The sequence below is a fragment of the Notechis scutatus genome, chromosome 2 (assembly GCF_049901735.1).
Source record: "Notechis scutatus isolate UNSWTSFEM ecotype Mainland chromosome 2, rNotScu1.2, whole genome shotgun sequence".
NCBI lineage: Eukaryota > Metazoa > Chordata > Lepidosauria > Squamata > Elapidae > Notechis > Notechis scutatus.
Window position 1 is genome coordinate 67,046,537 of NC_142010.1, and position 22,697 is coordinate 67,069,233.

The 22,697-nt window shown below is 38.7% G+C and overlaps 1 protein-coding gene across 1 annotated transcript; it reads right to left on the reverse strand.

Annotated features, from left to right (window-relative positions):
* Nucleotides 1–6,332: 6,332 nt before the first annotated feature.
* LOC113415702 (2'-5'-oligoadenylate synthase 1-like) lies at nucleotides 6,333–21,930 on the reverse strand. Its single transcript, XM_087954982.1, has 6 exons — nucleotides 21,691–21,930; nucleotides 19,371–19,647; nucleotides 17,926–18,107; nucleotides 16,544–16,776; nucleotides 15,160–15,310; nucleotides 6,333–8,690 (listed from the first exon to the last, which is right to left on the reverse strand). The coding sequence occupies exons 1-6, from the start codon at nucleotides 21,880–21,882 to the stop codon at nucleotides 8,211–8,213; spliced, it is 1,515 nt and encodes a 504-aa protein (XP_087811108.1). The 5' UTR covers nucleotides 21,883–21,930; the 3' UTR covers nucleotides 6,333–8,210.
* Nucleotides 21,931–22,697: the final 767 nt, after the last annotated feature.

Here is a 22,697-nt window from a genome sequence, read left to right on the forward strand (position 1 = left end):
AGAGAGAGCTGATGCATCAGATTGAAATAAGGCCTAGTTTAGAGGCCCTTTCCACATTGAAACATCTTTGCTGGCATCTTTGCCAGGATATTGAAACATCTTTGGCTTCTATTAATTAAAGGTTTTATGGACGAAACATGGCCAGAACTATCAGGAAGCTCTCACATTTTGCTGAGGCTTTAAACAGGATCCATTGGACCAGATCTCCACCCTAAAAATTACTTTTCCCCAATGTATTACAGTGCCAATTCTGAAGAAGGCAAAACCAAAATGTATTGGTAAATCACGAGAAGACACACACACACACACACACACACACACACACTCCCTTCTAACCCTGCTGGAGCAGGTCATTGGACTAGAATAGATATCTCATTATCTTTCTCCTCCCTCCCTCCCTCCCTCCTTCTTTATTTCTTTTTCTTTCTGTCCCTTCCATCCCCCCTCTTTCTTTGTCCCTTTTTCTTTCTTTCCCTTTTCTCTTTCTCTTCTTCCTTCTCTCTCTCTCTCTCTCTCTTTCCTCTCTCTTTCCCTCTCTCAGGCTCACCCCATTGACTTTGTGCACCGCTCCGTTCGGACTTGCTTGGGCAGGGGCCTCCGGTGCAAGGGGCTCAATGGGGTGGAACGTGGCAGCGGTGGGATATTTGAAAAGGAGAGCTCTCCTATTCCCAACGCTGCGTTTGGGGTGATGCCCTGCCACTACAAATATGGTGGTGAGATGTTTGAAAAGGAGAGCAAAGCTACTCTGGCTTTGCTCTCCTATTCCCAACGCTGCATTCGGGGTGGAGCTCCTTGCACCAGAGCGTGCAAGTCAATGGGATGATCCTGCAGGGCCTTGCCTCGAACACGGCAGCGGCGGGATTTTTTCTCACCCCTGAATTGTGCCCTGCCACTCACCTCCAGCGCCCCCCTGCCGCCTCTTAGTGCCTCCCTGCCAGCCCCCTTGCCTCTCAGCACCCTCCTAAGGTATCCCCCCCAGGGGGCGGTACCACCCACTTTGGGAACCACTGTTCTAGTGGCTTGCCCTGTCAGTGGGGGTAGTGTTGGTGGTGCTTTGGTTGGTTTGGTAGCTTCTTTGGCAGTTCCTTGACTGGAACATGGTTTATTTCTTGATTGTTGGTGTGATGTTAATCTTGGAGTTAATCTTCGCTCATCTGAGTATAGATTGCTCGTATACAGGTATTTTTGATCTTTTTGTTCCCTTTTTGGCTTGTTGGTTGTCTCTTTTGAATGGTATATAGTTATTGTCTATATACTATTGTCTATATGGTTAATTTGTCAGAGTGCCAGGTTTCCAGAAATTCTCTAGCAGTTTTGGACTTGGCTTGGTCTAGAATGGTCATGGTTTCCCAGTTGAAACTGTGGTTAAGTCTGTCCCCATGTTGTGTTTTCATCATGCCTTCTGACTGCTAGTTGACTAGTAGACCACATCCATGAACACCAACTAACAACCAAGTTCAGAGAGTACCAAGGACACACGCAATCTAATAACTGATCATCAATCTGAAGGAAAAATAAAGGACAATCAGCAAAGATGATCCTTTCTAGAGAGTTTCCCAAAGTTCAAATGAAACAATTCAAAACAATATTCATTTCTTTGCTTACACAATGTACTTGTCTCTTAACGTCTTCCTTGGAGTTATGCAATAAATTTTGTTCTTCTGCGGTATCTTCAGAATAGCCTTTGCTGCTAATGTAAGTAAATGGACAAATTCATAGCATGAAAAGCAATTCTTCAGATCATCACACTCCAAGCCATTTCAGACTTTAGAGATCAACACCAGCTTTTTTTGACAGCCAGTTTCAATATGGTCACTCTTGTCATGAGTGATCTGGTCTACAGGGCTCTCCTCAGATGAGGAAAAGCATCCTGGACTAAATATCACCAGAAGCAGACCTGGTACTTCCAGGAGCCAGCAAGAAAATTTAGACAGCAGCTGATTCCACTATACCAACCCAGGATCTGACAGTCTCTGACTTAGAGCAGAAATGTCCTCCATCTGGCCCTCAAGCACACTGCTGTATGAGGAAGCAGCAGCAGAAAGGCATGGAAATTTCAGTTATACAGAGAGCTAGCTGGTCAGCAAAGAACTGAATTGTTAGATGAACTTTGCCAAGGTATCACCCAATCTCCAGGCTGGGAAGAGAATTGGCAAATTTTCATTGACTTGGAGCAAAAGTGGATATAAACGTGTGAGGTCTACTTTCTGTATTTTCCAACAGCAGATCCTTCTCTCTTCCATTTTGCCTGCAGGACAGCAACCTATCTAGTCATGTTATGTAATTTCTGTTGCAAATAAGTTCCCGAATCCTGGAGATTAATTGTAAAGAGATTTATTGCAGCCCCTGAGTATAAGGTTTGAGATTATCCTATGATTAGAAGGATGCTCTGGGTTGAAGGAGGACTTTAATAAATACATAACTTCCTTCTACTATATAAGCAGGTGGGAACACATCTCACACTCAAGGAGTCATTAATCCTCTCCTTAAATCATGGGTGCAGTCCCAATGATTAATCATCTAGGAGGGTTTAGGATAACTTAACACAGTCAACTGATCACAGCCAACCCACCATGATCAACTTGCCATGGCCCACTTTCTGCGGCTAGCTCGCTGCAGGACAACTCACCGCAGGACAAAAGTTACACTAATATTGAAGAAATGGTGGAATAGAATCATTAAAGGAAGAATGCAAAAGGAGGGACAAAATGAAATGTGAATGACAAAAATTTAAATATTTTTTTAATCATTTAAAATGCTTAAATTGAACTGTTGAATTGTTCTGCAGTGAATTGTCCTGCCATGAGTTGGCCATGGCAAGTTGGCTGTGATGAGTTGACTGCAACAAGTTGTCCCACTCCACATCTAAGAAGGGCAAAGACTGAACAAGCAAGTGGAGATCCTTATTTCTCTACATGTAGTCTTTCCTCGATGACAGTCATTGGGACTAAAATTTTCAGCACTAAGTGATGGGGTCATAAAGCCCAATGTTGCTTGGCTGTGCTGTTTAGCAACAGCAGTTCTGTTACTCCCCAGTTGCTAGGAAAAGGAGCCATTTTAGCAGCATCCTTTGCTTTGGAGTAGCATTTCATCAAGGGCCATTCCAATTCATTCCAAGAGTTCTTACCACACTCCAGCCTTCTACCCATCAATCTACTCTGTTTCTCTCATTTTTCTGGTAAATCAAGGTAACATATTTTTCTTAGAGAAAGTAAAGAATTTCTAAGAGGATCTAGATCAATTTCATTACCCAGCTCTTACAGGGCTCCATCAAAATGTATTCATTCAAAGGTAGGTATCAGCAGGTTTGAAGGATCCCAAGAATTGCAGGATGAGAACTGAGGTGGCACACTGGTTAGATTGCAGTACTGCAGGCTATTTCTGCTGTCTGCCAGCAGTTTGGCAGTTTGAGTCCCACCAACTGAGATTGACTCAGCCTTCCACCCTCCCGAGGTCAGTAAAACAAGGACCCAGATTGTTGGGGGCCATATGTTGATAATGTAAACTGCTTAGAGAGAGCTGTAAAGCATTATTAAGGGGTATATAAGTCTAAGTATTTATTTATTTATTTATTTATTTATTTATTTATTTGCCAATTGTTTACAAGATAATAAGTATAAATGTATACATAGTTGTGAATACATGAAATGGGTACATATAAGAAAAATAAAAGAATAAGAGAAACAATAGGACAGGGACGGTAGGCACGTTGGTGCGCTTATGCACGCCCCTACAGGCCTCTTAGGAAAGGGGTGAGGTCAATAGTAGACAGTCTAAGGTTAAAGTTTTTGGGGTTTGGGGAAGAAACTACAGAGTCGGGTAGAGTATTCCAGACATTGACCACTCTATTGCTGAAGTCGTATTTCCTGCAATCAAGTTTGGTGCGGTTTACTTTGAGTTTGTATCTATTGTGTGCTCTTGTGTTGTTATGGTTGAAGCTGAAGTATTCATTGACAGGTAGGACATTGCAATGTATGATTTTATATACCATGCTTAAGTCAGACCGAAGACGGCGTAATTCAAGGTTTTCTAGTTCTAGAATTTCAAGTCTGGTGGCATAAGGTATTCTACAACGAGTAGAGGAGTGGAGAACTCTTCTTGTGAAATATTTCTGGACTTTCTCAATTGTGCTAATATCAGATACGTAATGTGGGTTCCAGACTGATGAACTGTATTCGAGTATTGGTCTAGCAAATGTTTTGTATGCTCTGGTTAGTAGTGTGATATTACCAGAGAAAAAGCTACGTAGGATTAGGTTAACAACTCTTAATGCCTTTTTGGCTATGTAGTTGCAGTGGGCTCTAGCACTTAGATCATTAGAGGTGAGTATTCCAAGGTCCTTTACAGAGCATGGGTCATCAACAAGATCTTGTCTATTCAGCTTGTATTTTATTTTCTGATTTTTTTTGCCAATATGTAAGACAGAGCATTTATTTGTTGAGATTTGAAGTTGCCATTTGTTTGACCATTCTGATACATAGTCAAGATCTTTTTGTAGGGTAGCAGTATTGTCTGTGGTATTGAACAGCTTTACATCATCAGCGAAGAGAACGCAATTGCTCTTAATATGATCACAGAGGTCGTTTATGTAGAGTATGAAGAGAGTTGGTCCTAGAACACTGCCTTGGGGAACACCACTATTGACAGGTACTGGATTTGATAGGACGCTCCCGATTTTGACCATTTGTTGTCTGTTTGACAGGAATGCTTCTATCCAGTTATTCAGTTGTCCAGAGATACCATAGGATTTTATTTTTAGGAGTAGTTTGTCGTGTACCACTGAATCAAAGGCTTTACAGAAGTCTATGTAGATTGCGTCTATTGCTTTGCCCTGGTCGAGTTGTGTCGTCCATATGTTTTTGCAGTGTAAGAGTTGCAGATTACAGGATAGTTTTTTTCTGAAACCAAATTGTTTATTGGAGAGTAGGTTATTTGTCTCTAAGTGGAGGATGATGGATTGATTAATAATTGATTCCATGACTTTACAGGTGACGCAGCATAAGGAGATTGGCCTGTAATTTTCAACTAGGCTTGGGTCTCCCTTTTTGAAGATGGGGATGACTGTGGCTTGTGACCATAGGTTAGGCAAGGAGCTGGTTCTGAAAGATTTTTCAAAGATTATGCTTAGAGGTTTGGCTATGACAGTGGATAGCTTTCTTAAGAAGTAGGCACATATTCCATCCGGTCCAATAGATAGAGATGGTTTTAAAGTACTATTGCTATTAAATGTTGGTGGATATAAGCTCCCCAGAAAACAAACGAGGACAGGGCATGCTAAATGGCTGCTGAATGAGTTTGTGCTGACATGCAGTATGGAAGGAGTATGGATTACTCAAGTGGCTTGAATTCTGAAGAGGCCACTATTCATGCTGCAGCCCTATATGAAGTAATAAATCTTCCTTGTTTTCTATGAAAATAAAATTATTATTTTTTCATTCTTAAAGCCAGCATCCCTAACTTAAGTTTTGTAGTGATTCATTTTCCTGAGAAAAAAACAATTTGAAGACTTTTTTTAAAACCCTGCCTTTTGTCCTTTTTTTTTTTTTTAAGTGGATGCAGTCTTATTTGAGGGGTATGAATGGTAATTTTAATTTGGCTAAACAATGTTATGACTTGACCATGCAGATTGAATTTAAAAACCACAAATATACTACTAATTCGATTTCAAACTGTAGTTTTATCATTTTTTTTTAGTCTTCAAGTGATTTATTGTGTATCAGTTATTTACTATGAAAATAAAATTGCTTCATAATAAAATAAAAATTTAAATACACTCCTTAGTCATCTAAAATATTTTAGTGATGTTCTTACACCATCTTGTGGCTATTTACAGTTATTTCAGATTTACTTATATAAAATGGAATGATCTATATTTTCATGAAAGAATTGTACCACAGCTATCATTATGATAGGTAACTCGACACTTTAAAACTTAGCAAATTTCTCTGTATTTCACAGTAGGTCAATTGCAATTATTAGCATAAAATTATTTGCCAGATTCACAGAGGAATGGAAATGGACAAGACCAAACATTTTTTTAAATTATATAATTATAGAAAACATTTATGATAGACTTTAGTAAATCTTAAAGTATAATGATGTTTTTTATAAGAAGAGATTAGCTTCTCGTTTGTAAAAGAGTAAAGCTGAAATCTTGTTCGGAATATATCTAGCTCAGGAAACAATAGTTTGAAATCACAGCTATTTCCCCCACCACCACAAATTAATTATCTTATTATAGAGTATAAATAATATAGAAAACACAAAAAATTGCTTGTTTATACAATAGAAACAGGAAGCTGTAATCATTAATTGCAACAAAGTAAACCTTTCATAATAGCAAATTTAATCAACATTAGATATGATATCTAAGCTATACATGAGCATAGTTGCTTAAATTGTAAATCTAAATGTAACATTAATAATTAGTTGCAAAATGCACTGAATTATTTTACATGAAACAAGTGTTTAATCTTTAAATTTAATACCAAATCTCCACTGAATTACTGAAGTTATCTGTGAATGTAAAGAGAAAAAAAGAGAAAGGAGTTGCTTGAAAAAGTAAATAGATATTTAATTTTTTGCAATTCTTCCATTTCTAATAAATGTAGTTACTTCTGGGTTACTTTTATGCTTTCAATTCTCTTATTTTTAGCATCTAATTGTTCTTCATTGTATTTTTCTTTTTTGACAAATTTAGTTTATGTGCTTTATTTGTTTCCCAAATGGTAGAACGAGAGTTTTCTGATGTCCTATGCATTTTAAAAGAAGTTTTATTTCCTCTTTTTGTAGGTTAGTATTGTTCATCTTCTACCTGAAAAGTATTTTTTCTTCAGCACTCCATGTCACTAAAACCTGATTACAATCTGTATAAGTCATTGAAATAATATGTACTTCTTTAATGCATGGTATTAAGGTCTTAGAAACCAAATATACATCTCTTCTTGAATATAATGGATTTATTGCTGAGAAAAAGATGTAATCTCTCTTTGCTGGATTTTGTAATTTCCATATAAGTGCCCATGCCAGTTCATCCATATATTGAAATATTTTTGTAAGCTTTCCACCTTTTCCCCTCTTGTATCAATTTGTCTAAGCTCAAATCTAAAACTCCATTCATATCTCCAAAGACAAATACCTTCTTCCAATCCTTACAGGGCTTCTCCAGATTTTAACTCAAACCCATGGCCCATAATATCCACAAGATGGTTGGGCAGATACTTTAACTCCGTGTGCAGTTCTAGGTGTATGTAGAGATATAGATAGTCCTTGTTTAACAACTGTCTCATACAGTGACCATTCAATGTTAGAACAGTGATGAAAAAGTAACTTTGCTACCAATCCTCACATTTAAGACCATTCATGCTGGAAAGGAATGGAAAGCTAAAGTAAGATCATAAGCACCCTCACATTCACTTAGTGACCTCTTCACTTAACAACCAAATTGCTGGTCTCAACTTTGGTCATTAAACAAGGATTACCTGTAATTTTAACTTCTTGTGAATTAGCCGACTGCATCAATTAAACCTTTTTCCTAAGCGTTCTTGTGATGTATTTAACTCCCTAATTCAGGAGTGTCAAACGTTGTCGCCACGTGGCGTATTGTGACTTTTAAAGCTTTCACTAAATTGGGGATGGGCGTGGCCAGCGCATGACATACCCAACCCATGGGCCGTGAGTTTGATAGCCCTGCCCTAATTGATCTGATTAATCTTGTCATGGATACAGTGCCAAGATCTTAAAACAGTCTTCTACAGTCTGGTGCCTTCTAATGTATTGGGTCTCCTGTATCTAAAAATTTCCAGCCACACTGGGAAATCATATGACTTAAAATATGAAAAATAATATGATAATTTCATTACAGTTTAAGGAGGAGATACACCAACACTAGGAATGCTTTATGAGTTGACAAATAGCTCATAAATGTTTGCCTGGAGCATTAGGCATTCTTCCTGTTCTTAAAATGCAAAAACCCATTTTGAAGAGGATAGAATATTGAGATCAGATTAGGATTAATTGTAGGGATGACAATTTACTATGGACACATCCTGTTGTTTTTGTATCTACTTGTATATTTGTATTGGTTTTATATTTTTACTATGGTGAAGGGACTAAATCAATAAATAATTCTATTCTATTCTATTCTATTCTATTCTATTCTATTCCATTCCATTCCATTCTATTCTATTCTATTCTATTCTATTCTATTCTTAGTCCATTCCATTCCAATGCCCACCTCTAAGCCTCAAAAGCAGGGAGACAGTATCATAGCTTCTAATTTTGTAATAGGCAAGTGTCTTTCCATCTTCCAACTCTTTATCTTGGTAGGTCAGGCATTGCTGATTCACCACTACACCTGTGCGGGCTTCAATCATCTTTTTCAGGCCCAGGACAGTTTCACTGGAGCTCACTGTGTAGGTTGTGCTTCTGCTTTTGAGGTCTTTCACAAAAATGTTCAATGTAATATAAAGTAGGAAGGTAGTATGAAAGAATATACCATAATCTGCCAATCTTTTATCATTCTGCAAGGCTGTATTTTCTTGCAGAGTTTCCTCCCAATATAGCTTGCAGATACCGCTGTCTTTCTCAAACCTCTCCTCGATCCGCCTGATAGGGTCAAAAGGGTTGCATAATATATCTTCAGTTGCTCCTGTAGGTTGTTTCACTGTCACCTTAATGTCTCGGGTTGGCTAAAAGAAAAAGGTGAAACAATTGACCAAAACATTAAACATCATTTATGAATATAACTGTTCTGCCAGTAACATATAATAAATCAATAATATATAATATCTATATATTATGTATAGATGCATTACTCTCAGTGTTTCTTTGTTGGTGACCTTCAATTAACAATCATAGCGTACTGATTTTTCAATCTCAGTACCTAAAATCCACAGAATATGTATGAAAACCAGGACCCATTACTCCCATGGAATTGAAAGTTCCCAGACCTGTCAACAGTGGTGTCCCCCAAGGCAGTGTTCTAGGATCAACTCTCTTCATACTCTACATAAATGACCTCTGTGAACATATTAAGAGCAATTGCGTTCTTTTCGCTGATGATGTAAAGCTGTTCAATACCACAGACAATACTACTACCCTACAAAAAGATCTTGACTATGTATCAGAATGGTCAAACAAATGGCAACTTCAAATCTCAACAAATAAATGCTCTGTCTTACATATTGGCAAAAAAAATCAGAAAATAAAATACAAGCTGAATAGTCAAGATCTTGTTGATGACCCAAGCTCTGTAAAGGACCTTGGAATACTCACCTCTAATGATCTAAGTGCTAGAGCCCACTGCAACTACATAGCCAAAAAGGCATTAAGAGTTGTTAACCTAATCCTATGTAGCTTTTTCTCTGGTAATATCACACTACTAACCAGAGCATACAAAACATTTGCTAGACCAATACTCGAATACAGTTCATCAGTCTGGAACCCACATTACGTATCTGATATTAGCACAACTGAGAAAGTCCAGAAATATTTCACAAGAGTTCTCCACTCCTCTACTCGTTGTAGAATACCTTATGCCACCAGACTTGAAATTCTAGAACTAGAAAACCTTGAATTACGCCGTCTTCGGTCTGACTTAAGCATGGTATATAAAATCATACATTGCAATGTCCTACCTGTCAATGAATACTTCAGCTTCAACCATAACAACACAAGAGCACACAATAGATACAAACTCAAAGTTAACCGCACCAAACTTGATTGCAGGAAATAGGACTTCAGCAATAGAGTAGTCAATGTCTGGAATACTCTACCCGACCCTGTAGTTTCTTCCCCAAACCCCAAAAACTTTAACCTTAGACTGTCTACTATTGACCTTACCCCTTTCCTAAGAGGTCTGTAGGGGGCGTGCATAAGCGCACCAACGTGCCTACCGTCCCTGTCCTATTGTTTCTCTTATTCTTCTTTTATTTTTCTTATATGTACCCATTTCATGTATTCACAACTATGTATACACTTATACTTATTATCTTGTAAACAATTGGCAAATAAATAAATAAATAAAATAAATAAATCTTCAGACCAATTGCATTGGCAAAATTCTGGCTGCTGCAGCTCCATCCCAGTCAGCCATGGTCACACATTCATGATTTCCAACACTCCTCCCAGTTTCCCAACGGGGAATCTGGCAGGAGGTTGGGAATTGCTCCTGCTGCCATTGCTGCTTTGGCTACTTGTGATCATTCTGTTTATCTCTCCTGGTAGGTAATTTTTTTATTTACTATTCTTCTTCTTACATCACACTGCACTACCTTTCTCTCAAAGGATGGTCCAGCAGGTCATAGGTTGTTTAGCATTAGGTACACCTGTCAATTCTGAGCTTCCCTTAGGCATGAAAACTGGCTAAGGACTTTGCGCCAGTCACTTTCTCAGCACAACCAATTTGCAGGATGGCAGAAGTACTAGGTATGTTTGCCTCCCTCCTTGAGTTATATATTATTAAAAAGGTGGGATAAAATAATAATCATATATTATGATATAAAATAGTAATAATTCCTGCATGAAAGCAGGACCTGATGGGATCATAAAGTAGAATTCCAACAGAAAGGCACCTGCCACATAAGAACCCAGACTTAAGTTTTGCTGGTAAGACAAAAAAGTCTAGATAGTGTACATTGCAGTAAGAAGAGCAGCAAAAGAGAAGAGAAAGAACTGGAGAAAATCACAAAAAAGACCTGTAAATAGAAGTAAAACAATAGTGCCAAAAGAAATTTAAAATAGTACTAATAGTAGGTGCAACCCCAAAACATATGGAGCATCACTTAAACTCCATTGGCATTGACAAAAATCACCATCAGTCAATTGCAAAAGGCAACTTGATGTGGAACAGCTTATATCCTGTGACCATAACTTTAACACTATCAAACAACAACATCTGCTGATCCCAGGTCAAAGGACTCAACAGGTGGATTAAAGTGCCACATCCAGTCTACATCTCTGGTTGATTGTACAACCAACCATAATCATAATGTGTGTTATTGATACATAGTAAAGAAACATTCTGCAAGTTTATCCTAGTGTAATGATATGCAAACCATAAGATTGTCCTAGCCATTTTTGCTGCTTGAAGAGGTTAGGATGCCTTCTCCTACTCCAAATGCAGTTTAGGTCTTTATTTAGATTTGTCCATTCCAAAACATCGAAATTCTTGAGTTTCATGCTACGTAGTAACAAGTTCACTGTAATGTAAAGTTTATGTAGGGCAGGACTGGCTCTGTTCAATGAGGTATTCATATCACTGGCTCAGTTCCTTCCTTCATAAAATAAATAAATTCTGATCTGAATATGAAATGGAAATGGAAGCGAATCTCCCATGGGAACGATTTTGCCCCTATGACTCCCACACCATGAAGGATGTTCAGCGGATCCTGTTGTATTGCAATTTCTACTTGAACCTGTATGATATATTAATTTGGCCCCTCATAAAGGAATTCCCAGGGAGAGACAACCAACACAACATTTCCTATCTTTTAAGAGACCATAAGACCACTACTATCAATAATGTAGGTAAATTTTGCCTCACTGCTTCAAGAGCGAGGCAACAAATATTGTCCAATAAAACAGCACTCCTTAGATATCTTTAAAATATTTCCTCTGCTATCCCCCTCTTTTTCTCCCTCCAATTCTTTTAACTTCTTTAAATGGACATTTGTAATGTATATTTAATGTATATGTATAGACCAGTGTTTCTCAATCTTTGTCAACATTAAGAAGTCTGGACTTCAATTCCCAGAATTCCTAAGGAGTTGAAGTTCAGACACCTTAAAGGTGCTAAGGTTGAGAAACACAGGTAGTGATTTTACCTAAAAACAGGGCTCATCTTGTCAATGTACAAACTAAACTTAATGTGATAAAAAATAGTAGTTATCAAAAACATTTAAAGTTTGTCAGCTTTGCGAGCGGCAGGGATTTGCGATCCTGCGCGATCCCTGCCGCGCTAGCCGCTTTGATGCCTCCGATCCATCGATCTGGAGGCTAGGGCTGCCATGAAGAGGCAGCCCAAGATAGGAGGGATCTGGACAGGGGGTTGGGGTCTTCGCAGACCCCTTCCCCACCCGGCTTAACCCTCTTTCTCAAGGCGGTGGAGCGGCGGTCTGTAATGGCCGCCACAAAGAAGCTGACAGCTGGACAAGATCGTGCTGGAGGAAGAGAAAGTGCTGAAGCGAAAGTTTCTTGGCTGAACTGGACTATAAGACACAAGTAATACAAGTAATATCCTGAAAATTCGGATTTTTGAAAGATACTTTGTTTCCAGAAGAGATTTACAAGCGGCGGTGAAAGTGTTTTAAGAGAAAGTTTACTCTCCTTCCACATGGACTTAACAAATGGATATTGAAAATCCTGCTATTTTATAGAAGGTAAAAATTTAAAGCTTTCTGTTATAAGTGGGAAGGGAGAGGACAAAAAGAAAATTTTCATTAAGATTTTGCTGGAGGAGATGCCTGGAAGATTTTGAGATTGGAAGTTAATTGTAATGAGACTTTAAAATACAGATTGGGTTTTTTTTTTCCCTTGCCAACTGATATCACCCCAGGAAAAAAAAGTGTGAAGAACTTTGTGTTCTGTTTGGATTGTTTGATGACTTTGGGATTTTGGGGAATTGTTTTAAGTTTTGAATTATCTTGGTTGTTTTAAAAAGAAGAAGAAGAGAAAAAAGAAGAAGAAAAGGTTTATAATGGTTTAAGACGGTGTGAGAGAAATTTTTTGCTTTTTAGATATGGCGTTTGCTACTTATCAACAAACACAGCAATTAATGGAGGATACAGAAGAAGAAGAAGAAGAAGAAGAAGAAGAAGAAGAAGAAGAAGAAGAAGAAGAAGAAGAAGAAGAAGAAGAAGAAGAAGAGGAAGAAGAAGAAGAAGAAGAAGAAGAAGCCATCTTTAACGAGTTTAAAAGGACATAAGACTTAAAAAAACATCCAAGAAAGAGGAAAATAAGATGCAAAATCAATATACTGTTAGAAAGCAAAAGAAAAGAGAAATGCAACAGAGGGGGGGAGTGAAGGGGGGTAAAAAGACCAGATGGGATAAGATAGGAAGGAAGAAGGGGGGAAAAAGCCAAAAGGGTATGAAATAAGGTGTGGAGAAGAAATCTTTTTTTATGGATAATGGGTAATGCATAACTTTGTTTTAAAATGTTTCTGCAAGGTACATGAAAGTATTGTAGTATTTGTATGAGAATTAGAAAATTAGAATTTTATAAGGCTTAAGTAAAGATTAAAATATTAAAGGTTTAATAATGATAGATTTTAAGATTTAATAAAATACCATGTTTCTCATATAATAAGGCTGGGTCTTATTTTTTTTTAAGCCCTGATAAAATGGCTAGGCCATCTTTTCGGGGGTGACTTAATTCCCCCCCCCTTGCATCTTTGGGTGGGCGGGCGGCGACGGCTTGGATGTTGACCTCGGCGTTGGTGGGGCACTTCGTATCGGGGTCAACGCAGGCAGCACCATATCCAGGTGTGCAACAAAAGTACTTCCTAATGGCAAGCCCCCCCCACCATTCCCCCCCATTTCGCATGTTTTAATATAGGCCTTAATTTGGGGGGAGGGGCTTAATTTCATTTCATGCCTATAAAACATGCTGGGACTTCCTATTGGGGGAGGCCATATTGTTGGAGAAACAGGGTATTAAAAGGAATGTCTAAAACATTTAGTTTAAGTATAGAGTTTAATTGACTATTGTGTTGATGTTCGTATGAACTTATTATTATGGTATTTGTTTTTGAAATAGATAATTGGAATGCTATGAGATTTAATGTTTAATTATATATTTAATTACTTTATGGATTTACTATTTTAGTAAGTAGAATGTACTAAGCAGAATTAGATAGGGAATTAGAGGTTAATGTAGGGGAGCGATGGAAAGGCATCATACTTCGATTAGTGATTTCAGGAGAAATTTTTTTTTTAAATATGAATGAGATAAATGGATAATTGAAAAGAATGGACAAAAGATACAAATATAATGATTTAAATTAAGATGAAATAAATAAAATAGATTAAGAAGAGTGGAAAGCGGGGAGAAGTTATAATAAAGATATAGAAGGGTAATAAGATAGGTAATGGCATATAAGCTGAACATGAATTTAATTGAAGTCCATACAAAGAGAGGTAATCCGGTGCCAAGCTACTTTTTAAAAAGAAGTTTTATGTTTTTGTGTTTTGTGTGTGTATGTCTGATTGAGATTTAATAAAACCTTGGGAGAAAGCGAGAGGAATATTTGTAAACAAGGCAGAGGGAAATATGAATATGATGAGTATAAAATGGATAAATATAGAAGAAATGTAATTGAATAAGAGTAAAGAGAAATAATGAGAAATTTGCTAAAAAAATATTTAAGTGGAAATGGGATATATTAGAATTGTATTGTATAAAACAATGTATTATTTGCCTTGTAAAATTTATAATGGAAAGAGGTTCAATGTCTTCAATGTTTAATGATGTTTTGTTTGTCTGTAAAATTAATAAAATTTGTTTAAAAAAAAATAGTAGTTATCTATGCTGCTGACAATGAATTCTCAACAGCCTATTGTGAAACATGCTGCATTTCGTTTTGTTTCTTACACAAGAATGGATTATTTACCTAATTTTTCTATTATCTTTTGCCCTTTCACCCTCAAAGACTGAACAGAACACTTAGGCTGTGAAGTTGCAGGTGCTTGTCAAATCCATAGCTTTGCTTCACACCTGATTCCCCACCTGGAAGCAAGCAAGAATAACCCTGAAGTGCTTCTCTTGGAGCTGACTGATGAGAAAGCTGCTTAAGGAAACTACTGTTTAGGCTGGATTTGTCCAAGGCTCTCAGCCATTGTGGCCTAGCAAGTTTGGATATCCAAACTTGGCAGCTTTAAGACTTGTGGACTTCAACTCCCAGAATTCAACAAACCACAGTTAAACACAGAACTCTAATATGATGTAGTTATCCAGTTTAAAACTATGTTGAGTGGTTCAGTTAGAGAAAGCCAATAAGAAACTCATTTCATTTTAAAGACATTGAATCCTATAAGATTTCAGAATCTTTGCACAAAGCACCTATAAACTTTATACAGACCTGAAAAAATCCCAAGACTTAGAAGTTATGGATTTTTTTAAAAATTGCCTGTTAGAAAGAAAATGACATATGCACACTACCTGCACGTTCCAGGGTTTGATAGGTTGGTCATCCTTCATGCAACAAGACTGTGTCAAGCAATGAGAAGCTTTCTGGGCCAATAGATCCCAAGCTTCCATGTTGGCTTTGGCAACATTTGCTGTCGGATCTGCTGGATCGATAATCACAGGACTGCAATACAAACACATACTTTTTTTAAAAAAAAAAATCACAAAATGTAACATACGCTCACAGGAGAAATGAGAAAGAAAGAAGAACTTTAAAAATTTGTTACTCCAGTGCAGTGTGTGCCAAATAGACTCCACTTTTCAATATGTTGTTTTAATGTGTTTTCCTTCCCTAATTTATACCAATCAAATAGTACTATGTACTATTATATATAGTAACTACAGGGCAACTTAAATATGGCATGGAGAATATGAGTGGTTTTTATGTTTGCCTTTTGTTTACTGGATATCAGCTATAGAGTCCTACGTCAAAAACTCCGTAGTCTCTGGCAGTAGGAAGAGAAGAAATTTCACTCTTTTGCCTCCTTCATTCACTCCTACTTTGAGATAACAGGAAAGCAGTTCTCTCCAAGAGTAATAAGTGTTGTGGCTCCGGGTTTGGATTCTGCTCCTGTGGCAGATATGAGTTCAAGTGATGAGGACATGGCAGCAAAATATGAGCCGGCATTGCTTAGCGATTGGAATAGTAACCAGGATGAGGAGATGGATGTAACAAGGGAAGACAGACCTGAAGTAATAGAGTTGTCAGGACCTTCGACCTCCTCTGATTCTTTATCTGATCAGCAGTTGGGAATGGCTGACAGGGAAGGCATGAGAGAGTTTTCCAGCGGAGGTGAGAATTTGGAAAACTTATGGTTAGACGTCAGAAACAGAAGGAGGCTAAGGAGACAAACCCAGATAGAAAGAAAGCGTAGAGCTAGTCAATAATTAGGGAAATTAGCACGCTTCCTAAGTGAATAAAAGGACACAGCTGGGCTGGTGGAATTCGCCAGAAGCAAAGTGACTAATTGGGAGTGAAGACATTGCAGCAGACTCTCTGAGGCTTGTGATTTACTGCCACGACAGGATTGCCGAACAGAGTGAGGATTTATTGCTGTGTATTGGAATTCACGCCAGCCGTTCTCTTGTGGAACTTTGTTTTGGTTTGAATTAATTTCTGAAACGGCTGCTTTTTGTTTTGCTCGCCTGCAATTAAAGGGGAGACATAACAAATAAGTATATTTTTCTTGCCCCAAAATATTCAAGCAAAATGGAGGATTGCTAGAACACGTAGGCTAAATTTGTTCAATTAAGATTTAACAGGTAATTCAAGAGAAATACAGTCTGATTATCACTGTACCCAAATGAATGAAAGCTTATGTAAGAAAAGACAACAAGAAAGAAGTAGTATCATTACCGTGACTCCTTCAATTTTCCTTTCACATGGAGCCCTACTTTGGAATTATCAAGACTGTAGTACTTAGTCCAATAGAGGCAGAGATCCTGGTACCGAGTGATCAATTTCATCACTGTGCAAAATCCTTCTGCTGTGTTGAATTGTTGTTCTTTCCTTGTTCCTTCTTCCCAAGCATAAATGGTAAGTAATTCCAGAGCAAATTTTGGAGGCAATTTGAAGGACATGCTGGATTGCTGGGGGGAAAATACTATCATGAGACCATTTATGTTTCTAAATGGGTAGGGTCTTTTTAAAAAAATAATCACTGCATTAAGCCCATTGGAGACTTCCTACACTCGGTTATCTTGTCCTGAGCTTTGGCATAAAACAGCACTGCTGCTGGTTGTTTGACACTAAATTTCAATAAACTTGGGAGAACTCTGTTCCCTACACAAAAGTTTTAGGACCTCATATACTACACAACTTGCACATTCTTGTTGTAGCTGTTGCTTTTCCATCAGCCAATTTTAGTAGATGGATTATTTCTTTCTGCACCAGCTTTCCCCCTCCCCTGGATGCTTTTCAAGGTGTCTTCCTAAAAAGAGCATTGGATCTGAATCTATCTGGTCCTCTCCCAATATTTTGAATACTGCAGCAAGCTGGCCCATGCTGGCTCTAGCCAATAGAATCCAAAGTCAGATATAATGGTGGCTTTATATCTATCTCTATGGATATTTTCCCAGGACATCCAGACCCAAGGTGGAATAGGGAAAACTAGTATTGATTCTTGACTTTCCTTTTGGGGAAGACAAATGGAGGACCAAAATAAGACCTAATCCTTACTATTATTGTGGGGTTAAGGCTTAATTGGTGGCAGGCCAGAAAAGTTGAGCAAAGGGATAGGATGTCAAATAAATGACTGGACAATCACACCACACTCCTGTTTGAACAGAAGTTGGACAATGTCAAGGCCAGGCATGATCTAAGGAGGCATGATCTAAGAAGCAAAGGTCACAGGGACTTTGGAATAGAACAAAGAGTTTCAATGCAAGCACTAGGAGTATGAAATCTTGGAAAAGGCAATTGAACTCCCAGCCCTCATTTGTTAGTGAGATTCTTTGAATGTTTTACATCCCAGATTTTTTTTTTCCAGCCTGGACTGAGTAGTTGTTTATGAAATATACAACAAATCTATCAAATTTATTTATCTATCAAATTTATATGCCATCTACTTCACACCAGGTGACTCTGGGGGATGAAAAATAAAACCTACCATCAAAGCGTATTATAAAAAAAAATCACTTAAAACTATTAAGTAATTTAACATGCAAAAGAACATTGGTTGGTTGTTTCCTCCTGTTACTTTTCCAGCCTCCCCAACTTCCCACCTCATAATAGCTCACCTTGATTTCTTTGTACCAATGCTTGACCAGCCGTAGCAGATCTTTGAGCTTTGCTGGACAACGTTTCACAAAATTCCTCTGCAGCTCCGTGAAGGAAGTATTGAACTCCCCTGGCTGTCCGTTGGCTTCAATCAGTTCGATATAAATCTTTGTAGGTGGCACATATGTAAAAGTTATTTGGCCTAGGAAGGGGGAGGAACCAAAGCAAACCATTACAATATTTTTGTGTGATATCATGCTCTATTGTGCATTCTTAAGGTCATCAACAACTGTCATGTCCATCCCCATCTCTTCCCTCTGGGTGACTCCTCCCTGAAGCACAATGAGATTTGCAAGGCTGATATCAACCCTTCAAAAACGGCCACTTCACAAAACAGATTCTACATGGAAACCAACATTACACTTATTTGAGATAGGCTATCATAACAACATCGTGCAAGCCCAAAGCTTCTTATGCCTCTCTCTCTTATACCCTAGGGATCCAGAGCTGCTTCTTAATATTGTCTCTCTTTCAAGAACTTAAGGAATCTTTGTTTATATAATATTTTCTGAATATTCAAGGTGGTCTCCCTGCTTTCTACACTATTAGAATGAGATGTTCTATTAGAACTGTTCTGTGAAATTTATTTATTTATTTGATTTATATTGCTGCCTATTCGCCCATGGCGACTCAAGGTGGCTTACACAATGTAAAATCATATTTAAAACAAAAAATAAAAACAATAAGAACTAACAAAAAGAATCAATTAGTAAAGTACAATAGAACAAAATTTGGGAAAACAAAACAAAAACAAAAACCAACTCCCACCCCTCATCCCGATGACAGCGGGTCAAACTAGCCATTTGATGGGTTCCATCCCTCTCTGGGTTCCCCAGGCCCATTGGCAAATCCAGGTCTTCAGTGCAATGTGAATATGCACTGTGAATATGCACAGTGAAATGCCAGCAAAGTGGGGCTTCCTCTTTCTTGGGGAGGGGAAGGTACTTCATACTGTATGGACTGCTACCAAGAAGGCATGAAGGCAGCAAGAAACACCCCATATATATCTCCTAGTTAGGGCAGGTTGATTCTACCTGGGACAGATGATCCAGCAGGAACATAAGACCAAACCCTGTATAGCTTTACAAGCAGGACCTTGAATTAGGCTTGGAAGCATATTGGTCACCAAGGGAGTCATCTCAGCATATCTCAAACACTGCAAAACTATTTCTCATTATTAGTAATAAATTCACTACATTTGGGCTAGTTAAAATTTTGAGTTTCCTAGGACAGTCCCATGCAAACACCATTGTTGTTGTCTGACTATGAGTAATAAGCACAAATCTCCATTGAGAGGGCCTCCTGGTGCATGCGGAATATAATTGGTTCTCTATAGTCATGGTGAAACTTCCTATGCTCACCCTATATTAGAATTAATAAGTAAGTGTGTGACCAGATTCCTCACCTAAAACATCATATGCTGGGAGGAGGTCCACTTCTACCAGCTCTGTCTTATTTTTCGCCTGGATTTGGAGTTGGAGTGAGCGTGTTCCCTTCTTCCTCGGTGAGATGTCAACTTTGAAAGCAATCGTCTGGATACTATTAAAATTCTTTTCAATTTCCTCGATCACACGTTCACGCTTCTCTACTTGGTCCTGGAAGCTGGAGAAGCAGCTGAAGAAGATAACCAGATCAACATCTGAACTCATATCCAGAGTTGTTCCTTTTCCTGTGGAGCCAGCCTATATATGTATAAAAAAAGCAAATGTTTACTCTCTCACCATTTGGTGACTTAAAACAGCAAATATCTCACCAACTCTAAGACAAATACTCGAATACAGCTCAACAGTCTGGAACCCACATTACGTATCTGATATTAGCACAGTTGAGAAAGTCCAGAAACATTTCACAAGAAGAGTTCTCCACTCCTCTACTCGTTGTAGAATACCTTATGCCACCAGACTTGAAATTCTAGAACTAGAAAACCTTGAATTACGCCGTCTTCAGTCTGATCTAAGTATGGTATATAAAATCATACATTGCAATGTCCTACATGTCAATGAATACTTCAGCTTCAACCATAACAACACAAGAGCACACAATAGATACAAACTCAAGGTTAACCGCACCAAACTTGATTGCAGGAAATACGACTTCAGCAACAGAGTGGTCAATGTCTGGAATACTCTACCTGACTCTGTAGTTTCTTCCCCAAACCCCAAAAACTTTAACCTTAGACTGTCTACTATTGACCTCACCCCTTTCCTAAGAGGTCTGTAGGGGGCGTGCATAAGCACACCAACGTGCCTACCGTCCCTGTCCTATTGTTTCTTTTATTTTTCTTATATGTACCCATTTCATGTATTCATAACTATGTATATACTTATACTTATTATCTTGTAAACAATTGACAAATCAAATAAATAAATAAAATAAATAAATAAAAAAGGAGAAACACCTGCACCAGTGGTGGGATTCATTTTTTTTTTACTACCGATTCTGTGGGTGTGGCCTGGTGGGTGTGGCAGGGGAAGGATACTGTAAAATCTCCAGTTAGAGGTGGTATTTGCTGGTTTTCTGAACTACTCAAAATTTCCGCTACCGGTTCTCCAGAACTGGTCAGAACCTGCTGAATACCACCTCTGACCTGCACCCTGATTGTACAGAACACACAAGTTTTGCAGTTTCCCTTCCTCTTGGGATAATCGGTGTTCTGACCAAGGCTTCCTGAGACAGTAACAACCACACCCTGTTCCCAAAAACCTTGTTTTTATTTCAACGGCTGTGAATTCACAGCCCGTAATGAGTCCCAAACAGTTTGTGAATAGTCCAACAGAAGTCTGCCACGGTCTTTTGGGATAAGGCTGAGAACCACCCACCATTTTATCTCCCTTGAAATGCTGCCAATGACTAAATTGCTAATTAGCTGTACAAGGCCAAATGGAGCCCAAAGTCAACATGGAGCTTCAGGTTTCAAACCAACTAGTACGAACAAAATTGTTTCCTGCAAAGGCTCATGTCCCTTTGCTCCTCCTTTATGTGTTATGGGAGCAGCCAATCATCTCCAAGCCTTACTCCCAGTTGCCCCTTTTGTCTTAACTGTTCTTGCCTTCTGGCAGCTCTGCACAAGCGTGCACTGGGAACAGGCTCCCCCTTTTCCTCTGCCTCGCTGATGTCAGATTCTGGAGGCTCTGGAGGCTCTGGAGTCAGCACGTAACTCTCAGATAGCCCTGGCCTCAGCTCTGTGTCAGACACAGATCCCTCATCCGAGCCCTCCCCAGACTCCAGGACTGGCCCATGTTCCTCCCCACTGTCCGACTCTGCTGCCAGCTCCACGGGCTGCCGCTGGACTACAACAATTGGGTCCTTCACTCCAGATAAAAATGACTAGGCATCCGTAGTTTGGCCAACACCTTTCATCAGAAAATGGTTAATGTCAAGTTAGATTAGAATATGTTAATGTAACTGCATATAATGTAACACTATGGGGAGGCCTCTTTCACAGTCTTTACAGCAAGTAGTGTTCTTGCTCCTATCCATCTCTCCCTATGAACCAGCATTTGTGTCAGTTCCTGAACGTCTATCAAGGACATGGCCACACTGGCATGAAGTCTGGCATTTATTTCCTAACTTCAGCGCCCACATTTATTAAGACAGTCTGGAAAGAGGGCTGGTAATTTGGTACCCTTAACTAAGTTGGCCCAATGGCCTAAAAGAGCCAGTGCCACTCTATCTGAGATGTTATCTTACTAAGAGTTGGGTTAGTTAGACCAAGCAAAGCTCACCTTTATTGTCTTGATCACGCTGGTATCCTTGTCCAGTTTACAGTTTTCTTTCAGGAAAGAACAAATTTTGTTGACAGCATCACAGACATTCTCTTGAAACTCCTTGCTGGGGTGGAGGTTCTTACCAATATAGCCATCAAGGCTTTTAGAGGAGATAGAATACAGCTCCATTCTCTCTGCAGGGTATTCCATTTATGCTACAGGGAGAAGCCGCCTGACCCTATTTATCTTATTGCCGCTGTCTGATGTCACCACACAGGCTCTTAAGGTGGACTAGACTGTGCACAGTGCAGTCAGATTTCTCAGACGTGTACTTTCAAATAACGTGTATAAAAGCTGAATTGAAATAAAAAATAATAATTTCAATATTGTCAAATTAATGTACGGAAAGCAGCAAGAGAGTATTTTGTATCTGACTAAAACGAAATAAATATTTGTCTATGTTGGAAAAACCTCCACCCTTCATGGTAACTATTATTTAAAAAATACTGGAATTCCTTTAACATAACAAAATGTGCAAAATAAGTTTTTACTTACTGTTCTTGCTAATCGAAGTTCTCTAACTCTAAATATATACCAACTTTTTGGGGTGGGGTGGAGGGTGCCCTAAAAGTATTTTCATAGACTGCCTTAAAAGTCTAGGTCGGAATCAATTTCAGGGCGTAGCGGTTTCATTTCCCCCCTACGCGAAACTAAAGTGCAGGAAAAGAAAGTGATGGTAAACTACTAGAGGGTGAAAGGCAGGGAATCCTCCAAGCGAGGATTGGAGTCTTTGGAGACGCAACCTCTCCGTTTAGATCCCAGGATGTCCAGTTCAAAGAAAGTTCAAGCAACGGGCACTGAAGAACGGCTGTCAGATTTCCCAAATGCATCCCGCATTCAAGTTGCTAGGACTAACCGCTCCCATCGTTCCCACCCAAGACAGAGAGAAAGGGCCAGGGGTCTCAAAAGAAAAAAAAAATCTTGACAAGAAGTGCCAAGCAAACTAGTTAATGATGCTGGGAATC

What these genes read in the sequence shown, in the direction of transcription:
- LOC113415702 (XM_087954982.1), bottom strand. Translation starts at nt 21,882, where the DNA reads ATGGAATACCCTGCAGAGAGAATGGAGCTGTATTCTATCTCCTCTAAA. An exon ending in GCGTGATCAAGACAATAAAG is followed by an intron (nt 19,648 to 21,690) that starts GTGAGCTTTGCT and finishes ATACATATATAG; the next exon opens with GCTGGCTCCACAGGAAAAGG. An exon ending in ATTGGTACAAAGAAATCAAG is followed by an intron (nt 16,777 to 17,925) that starts GTGAGCTATTAT and finishes TTTTCCCCCCAG; the next exon opens with CAATCCAGCATGTCCTTCAA.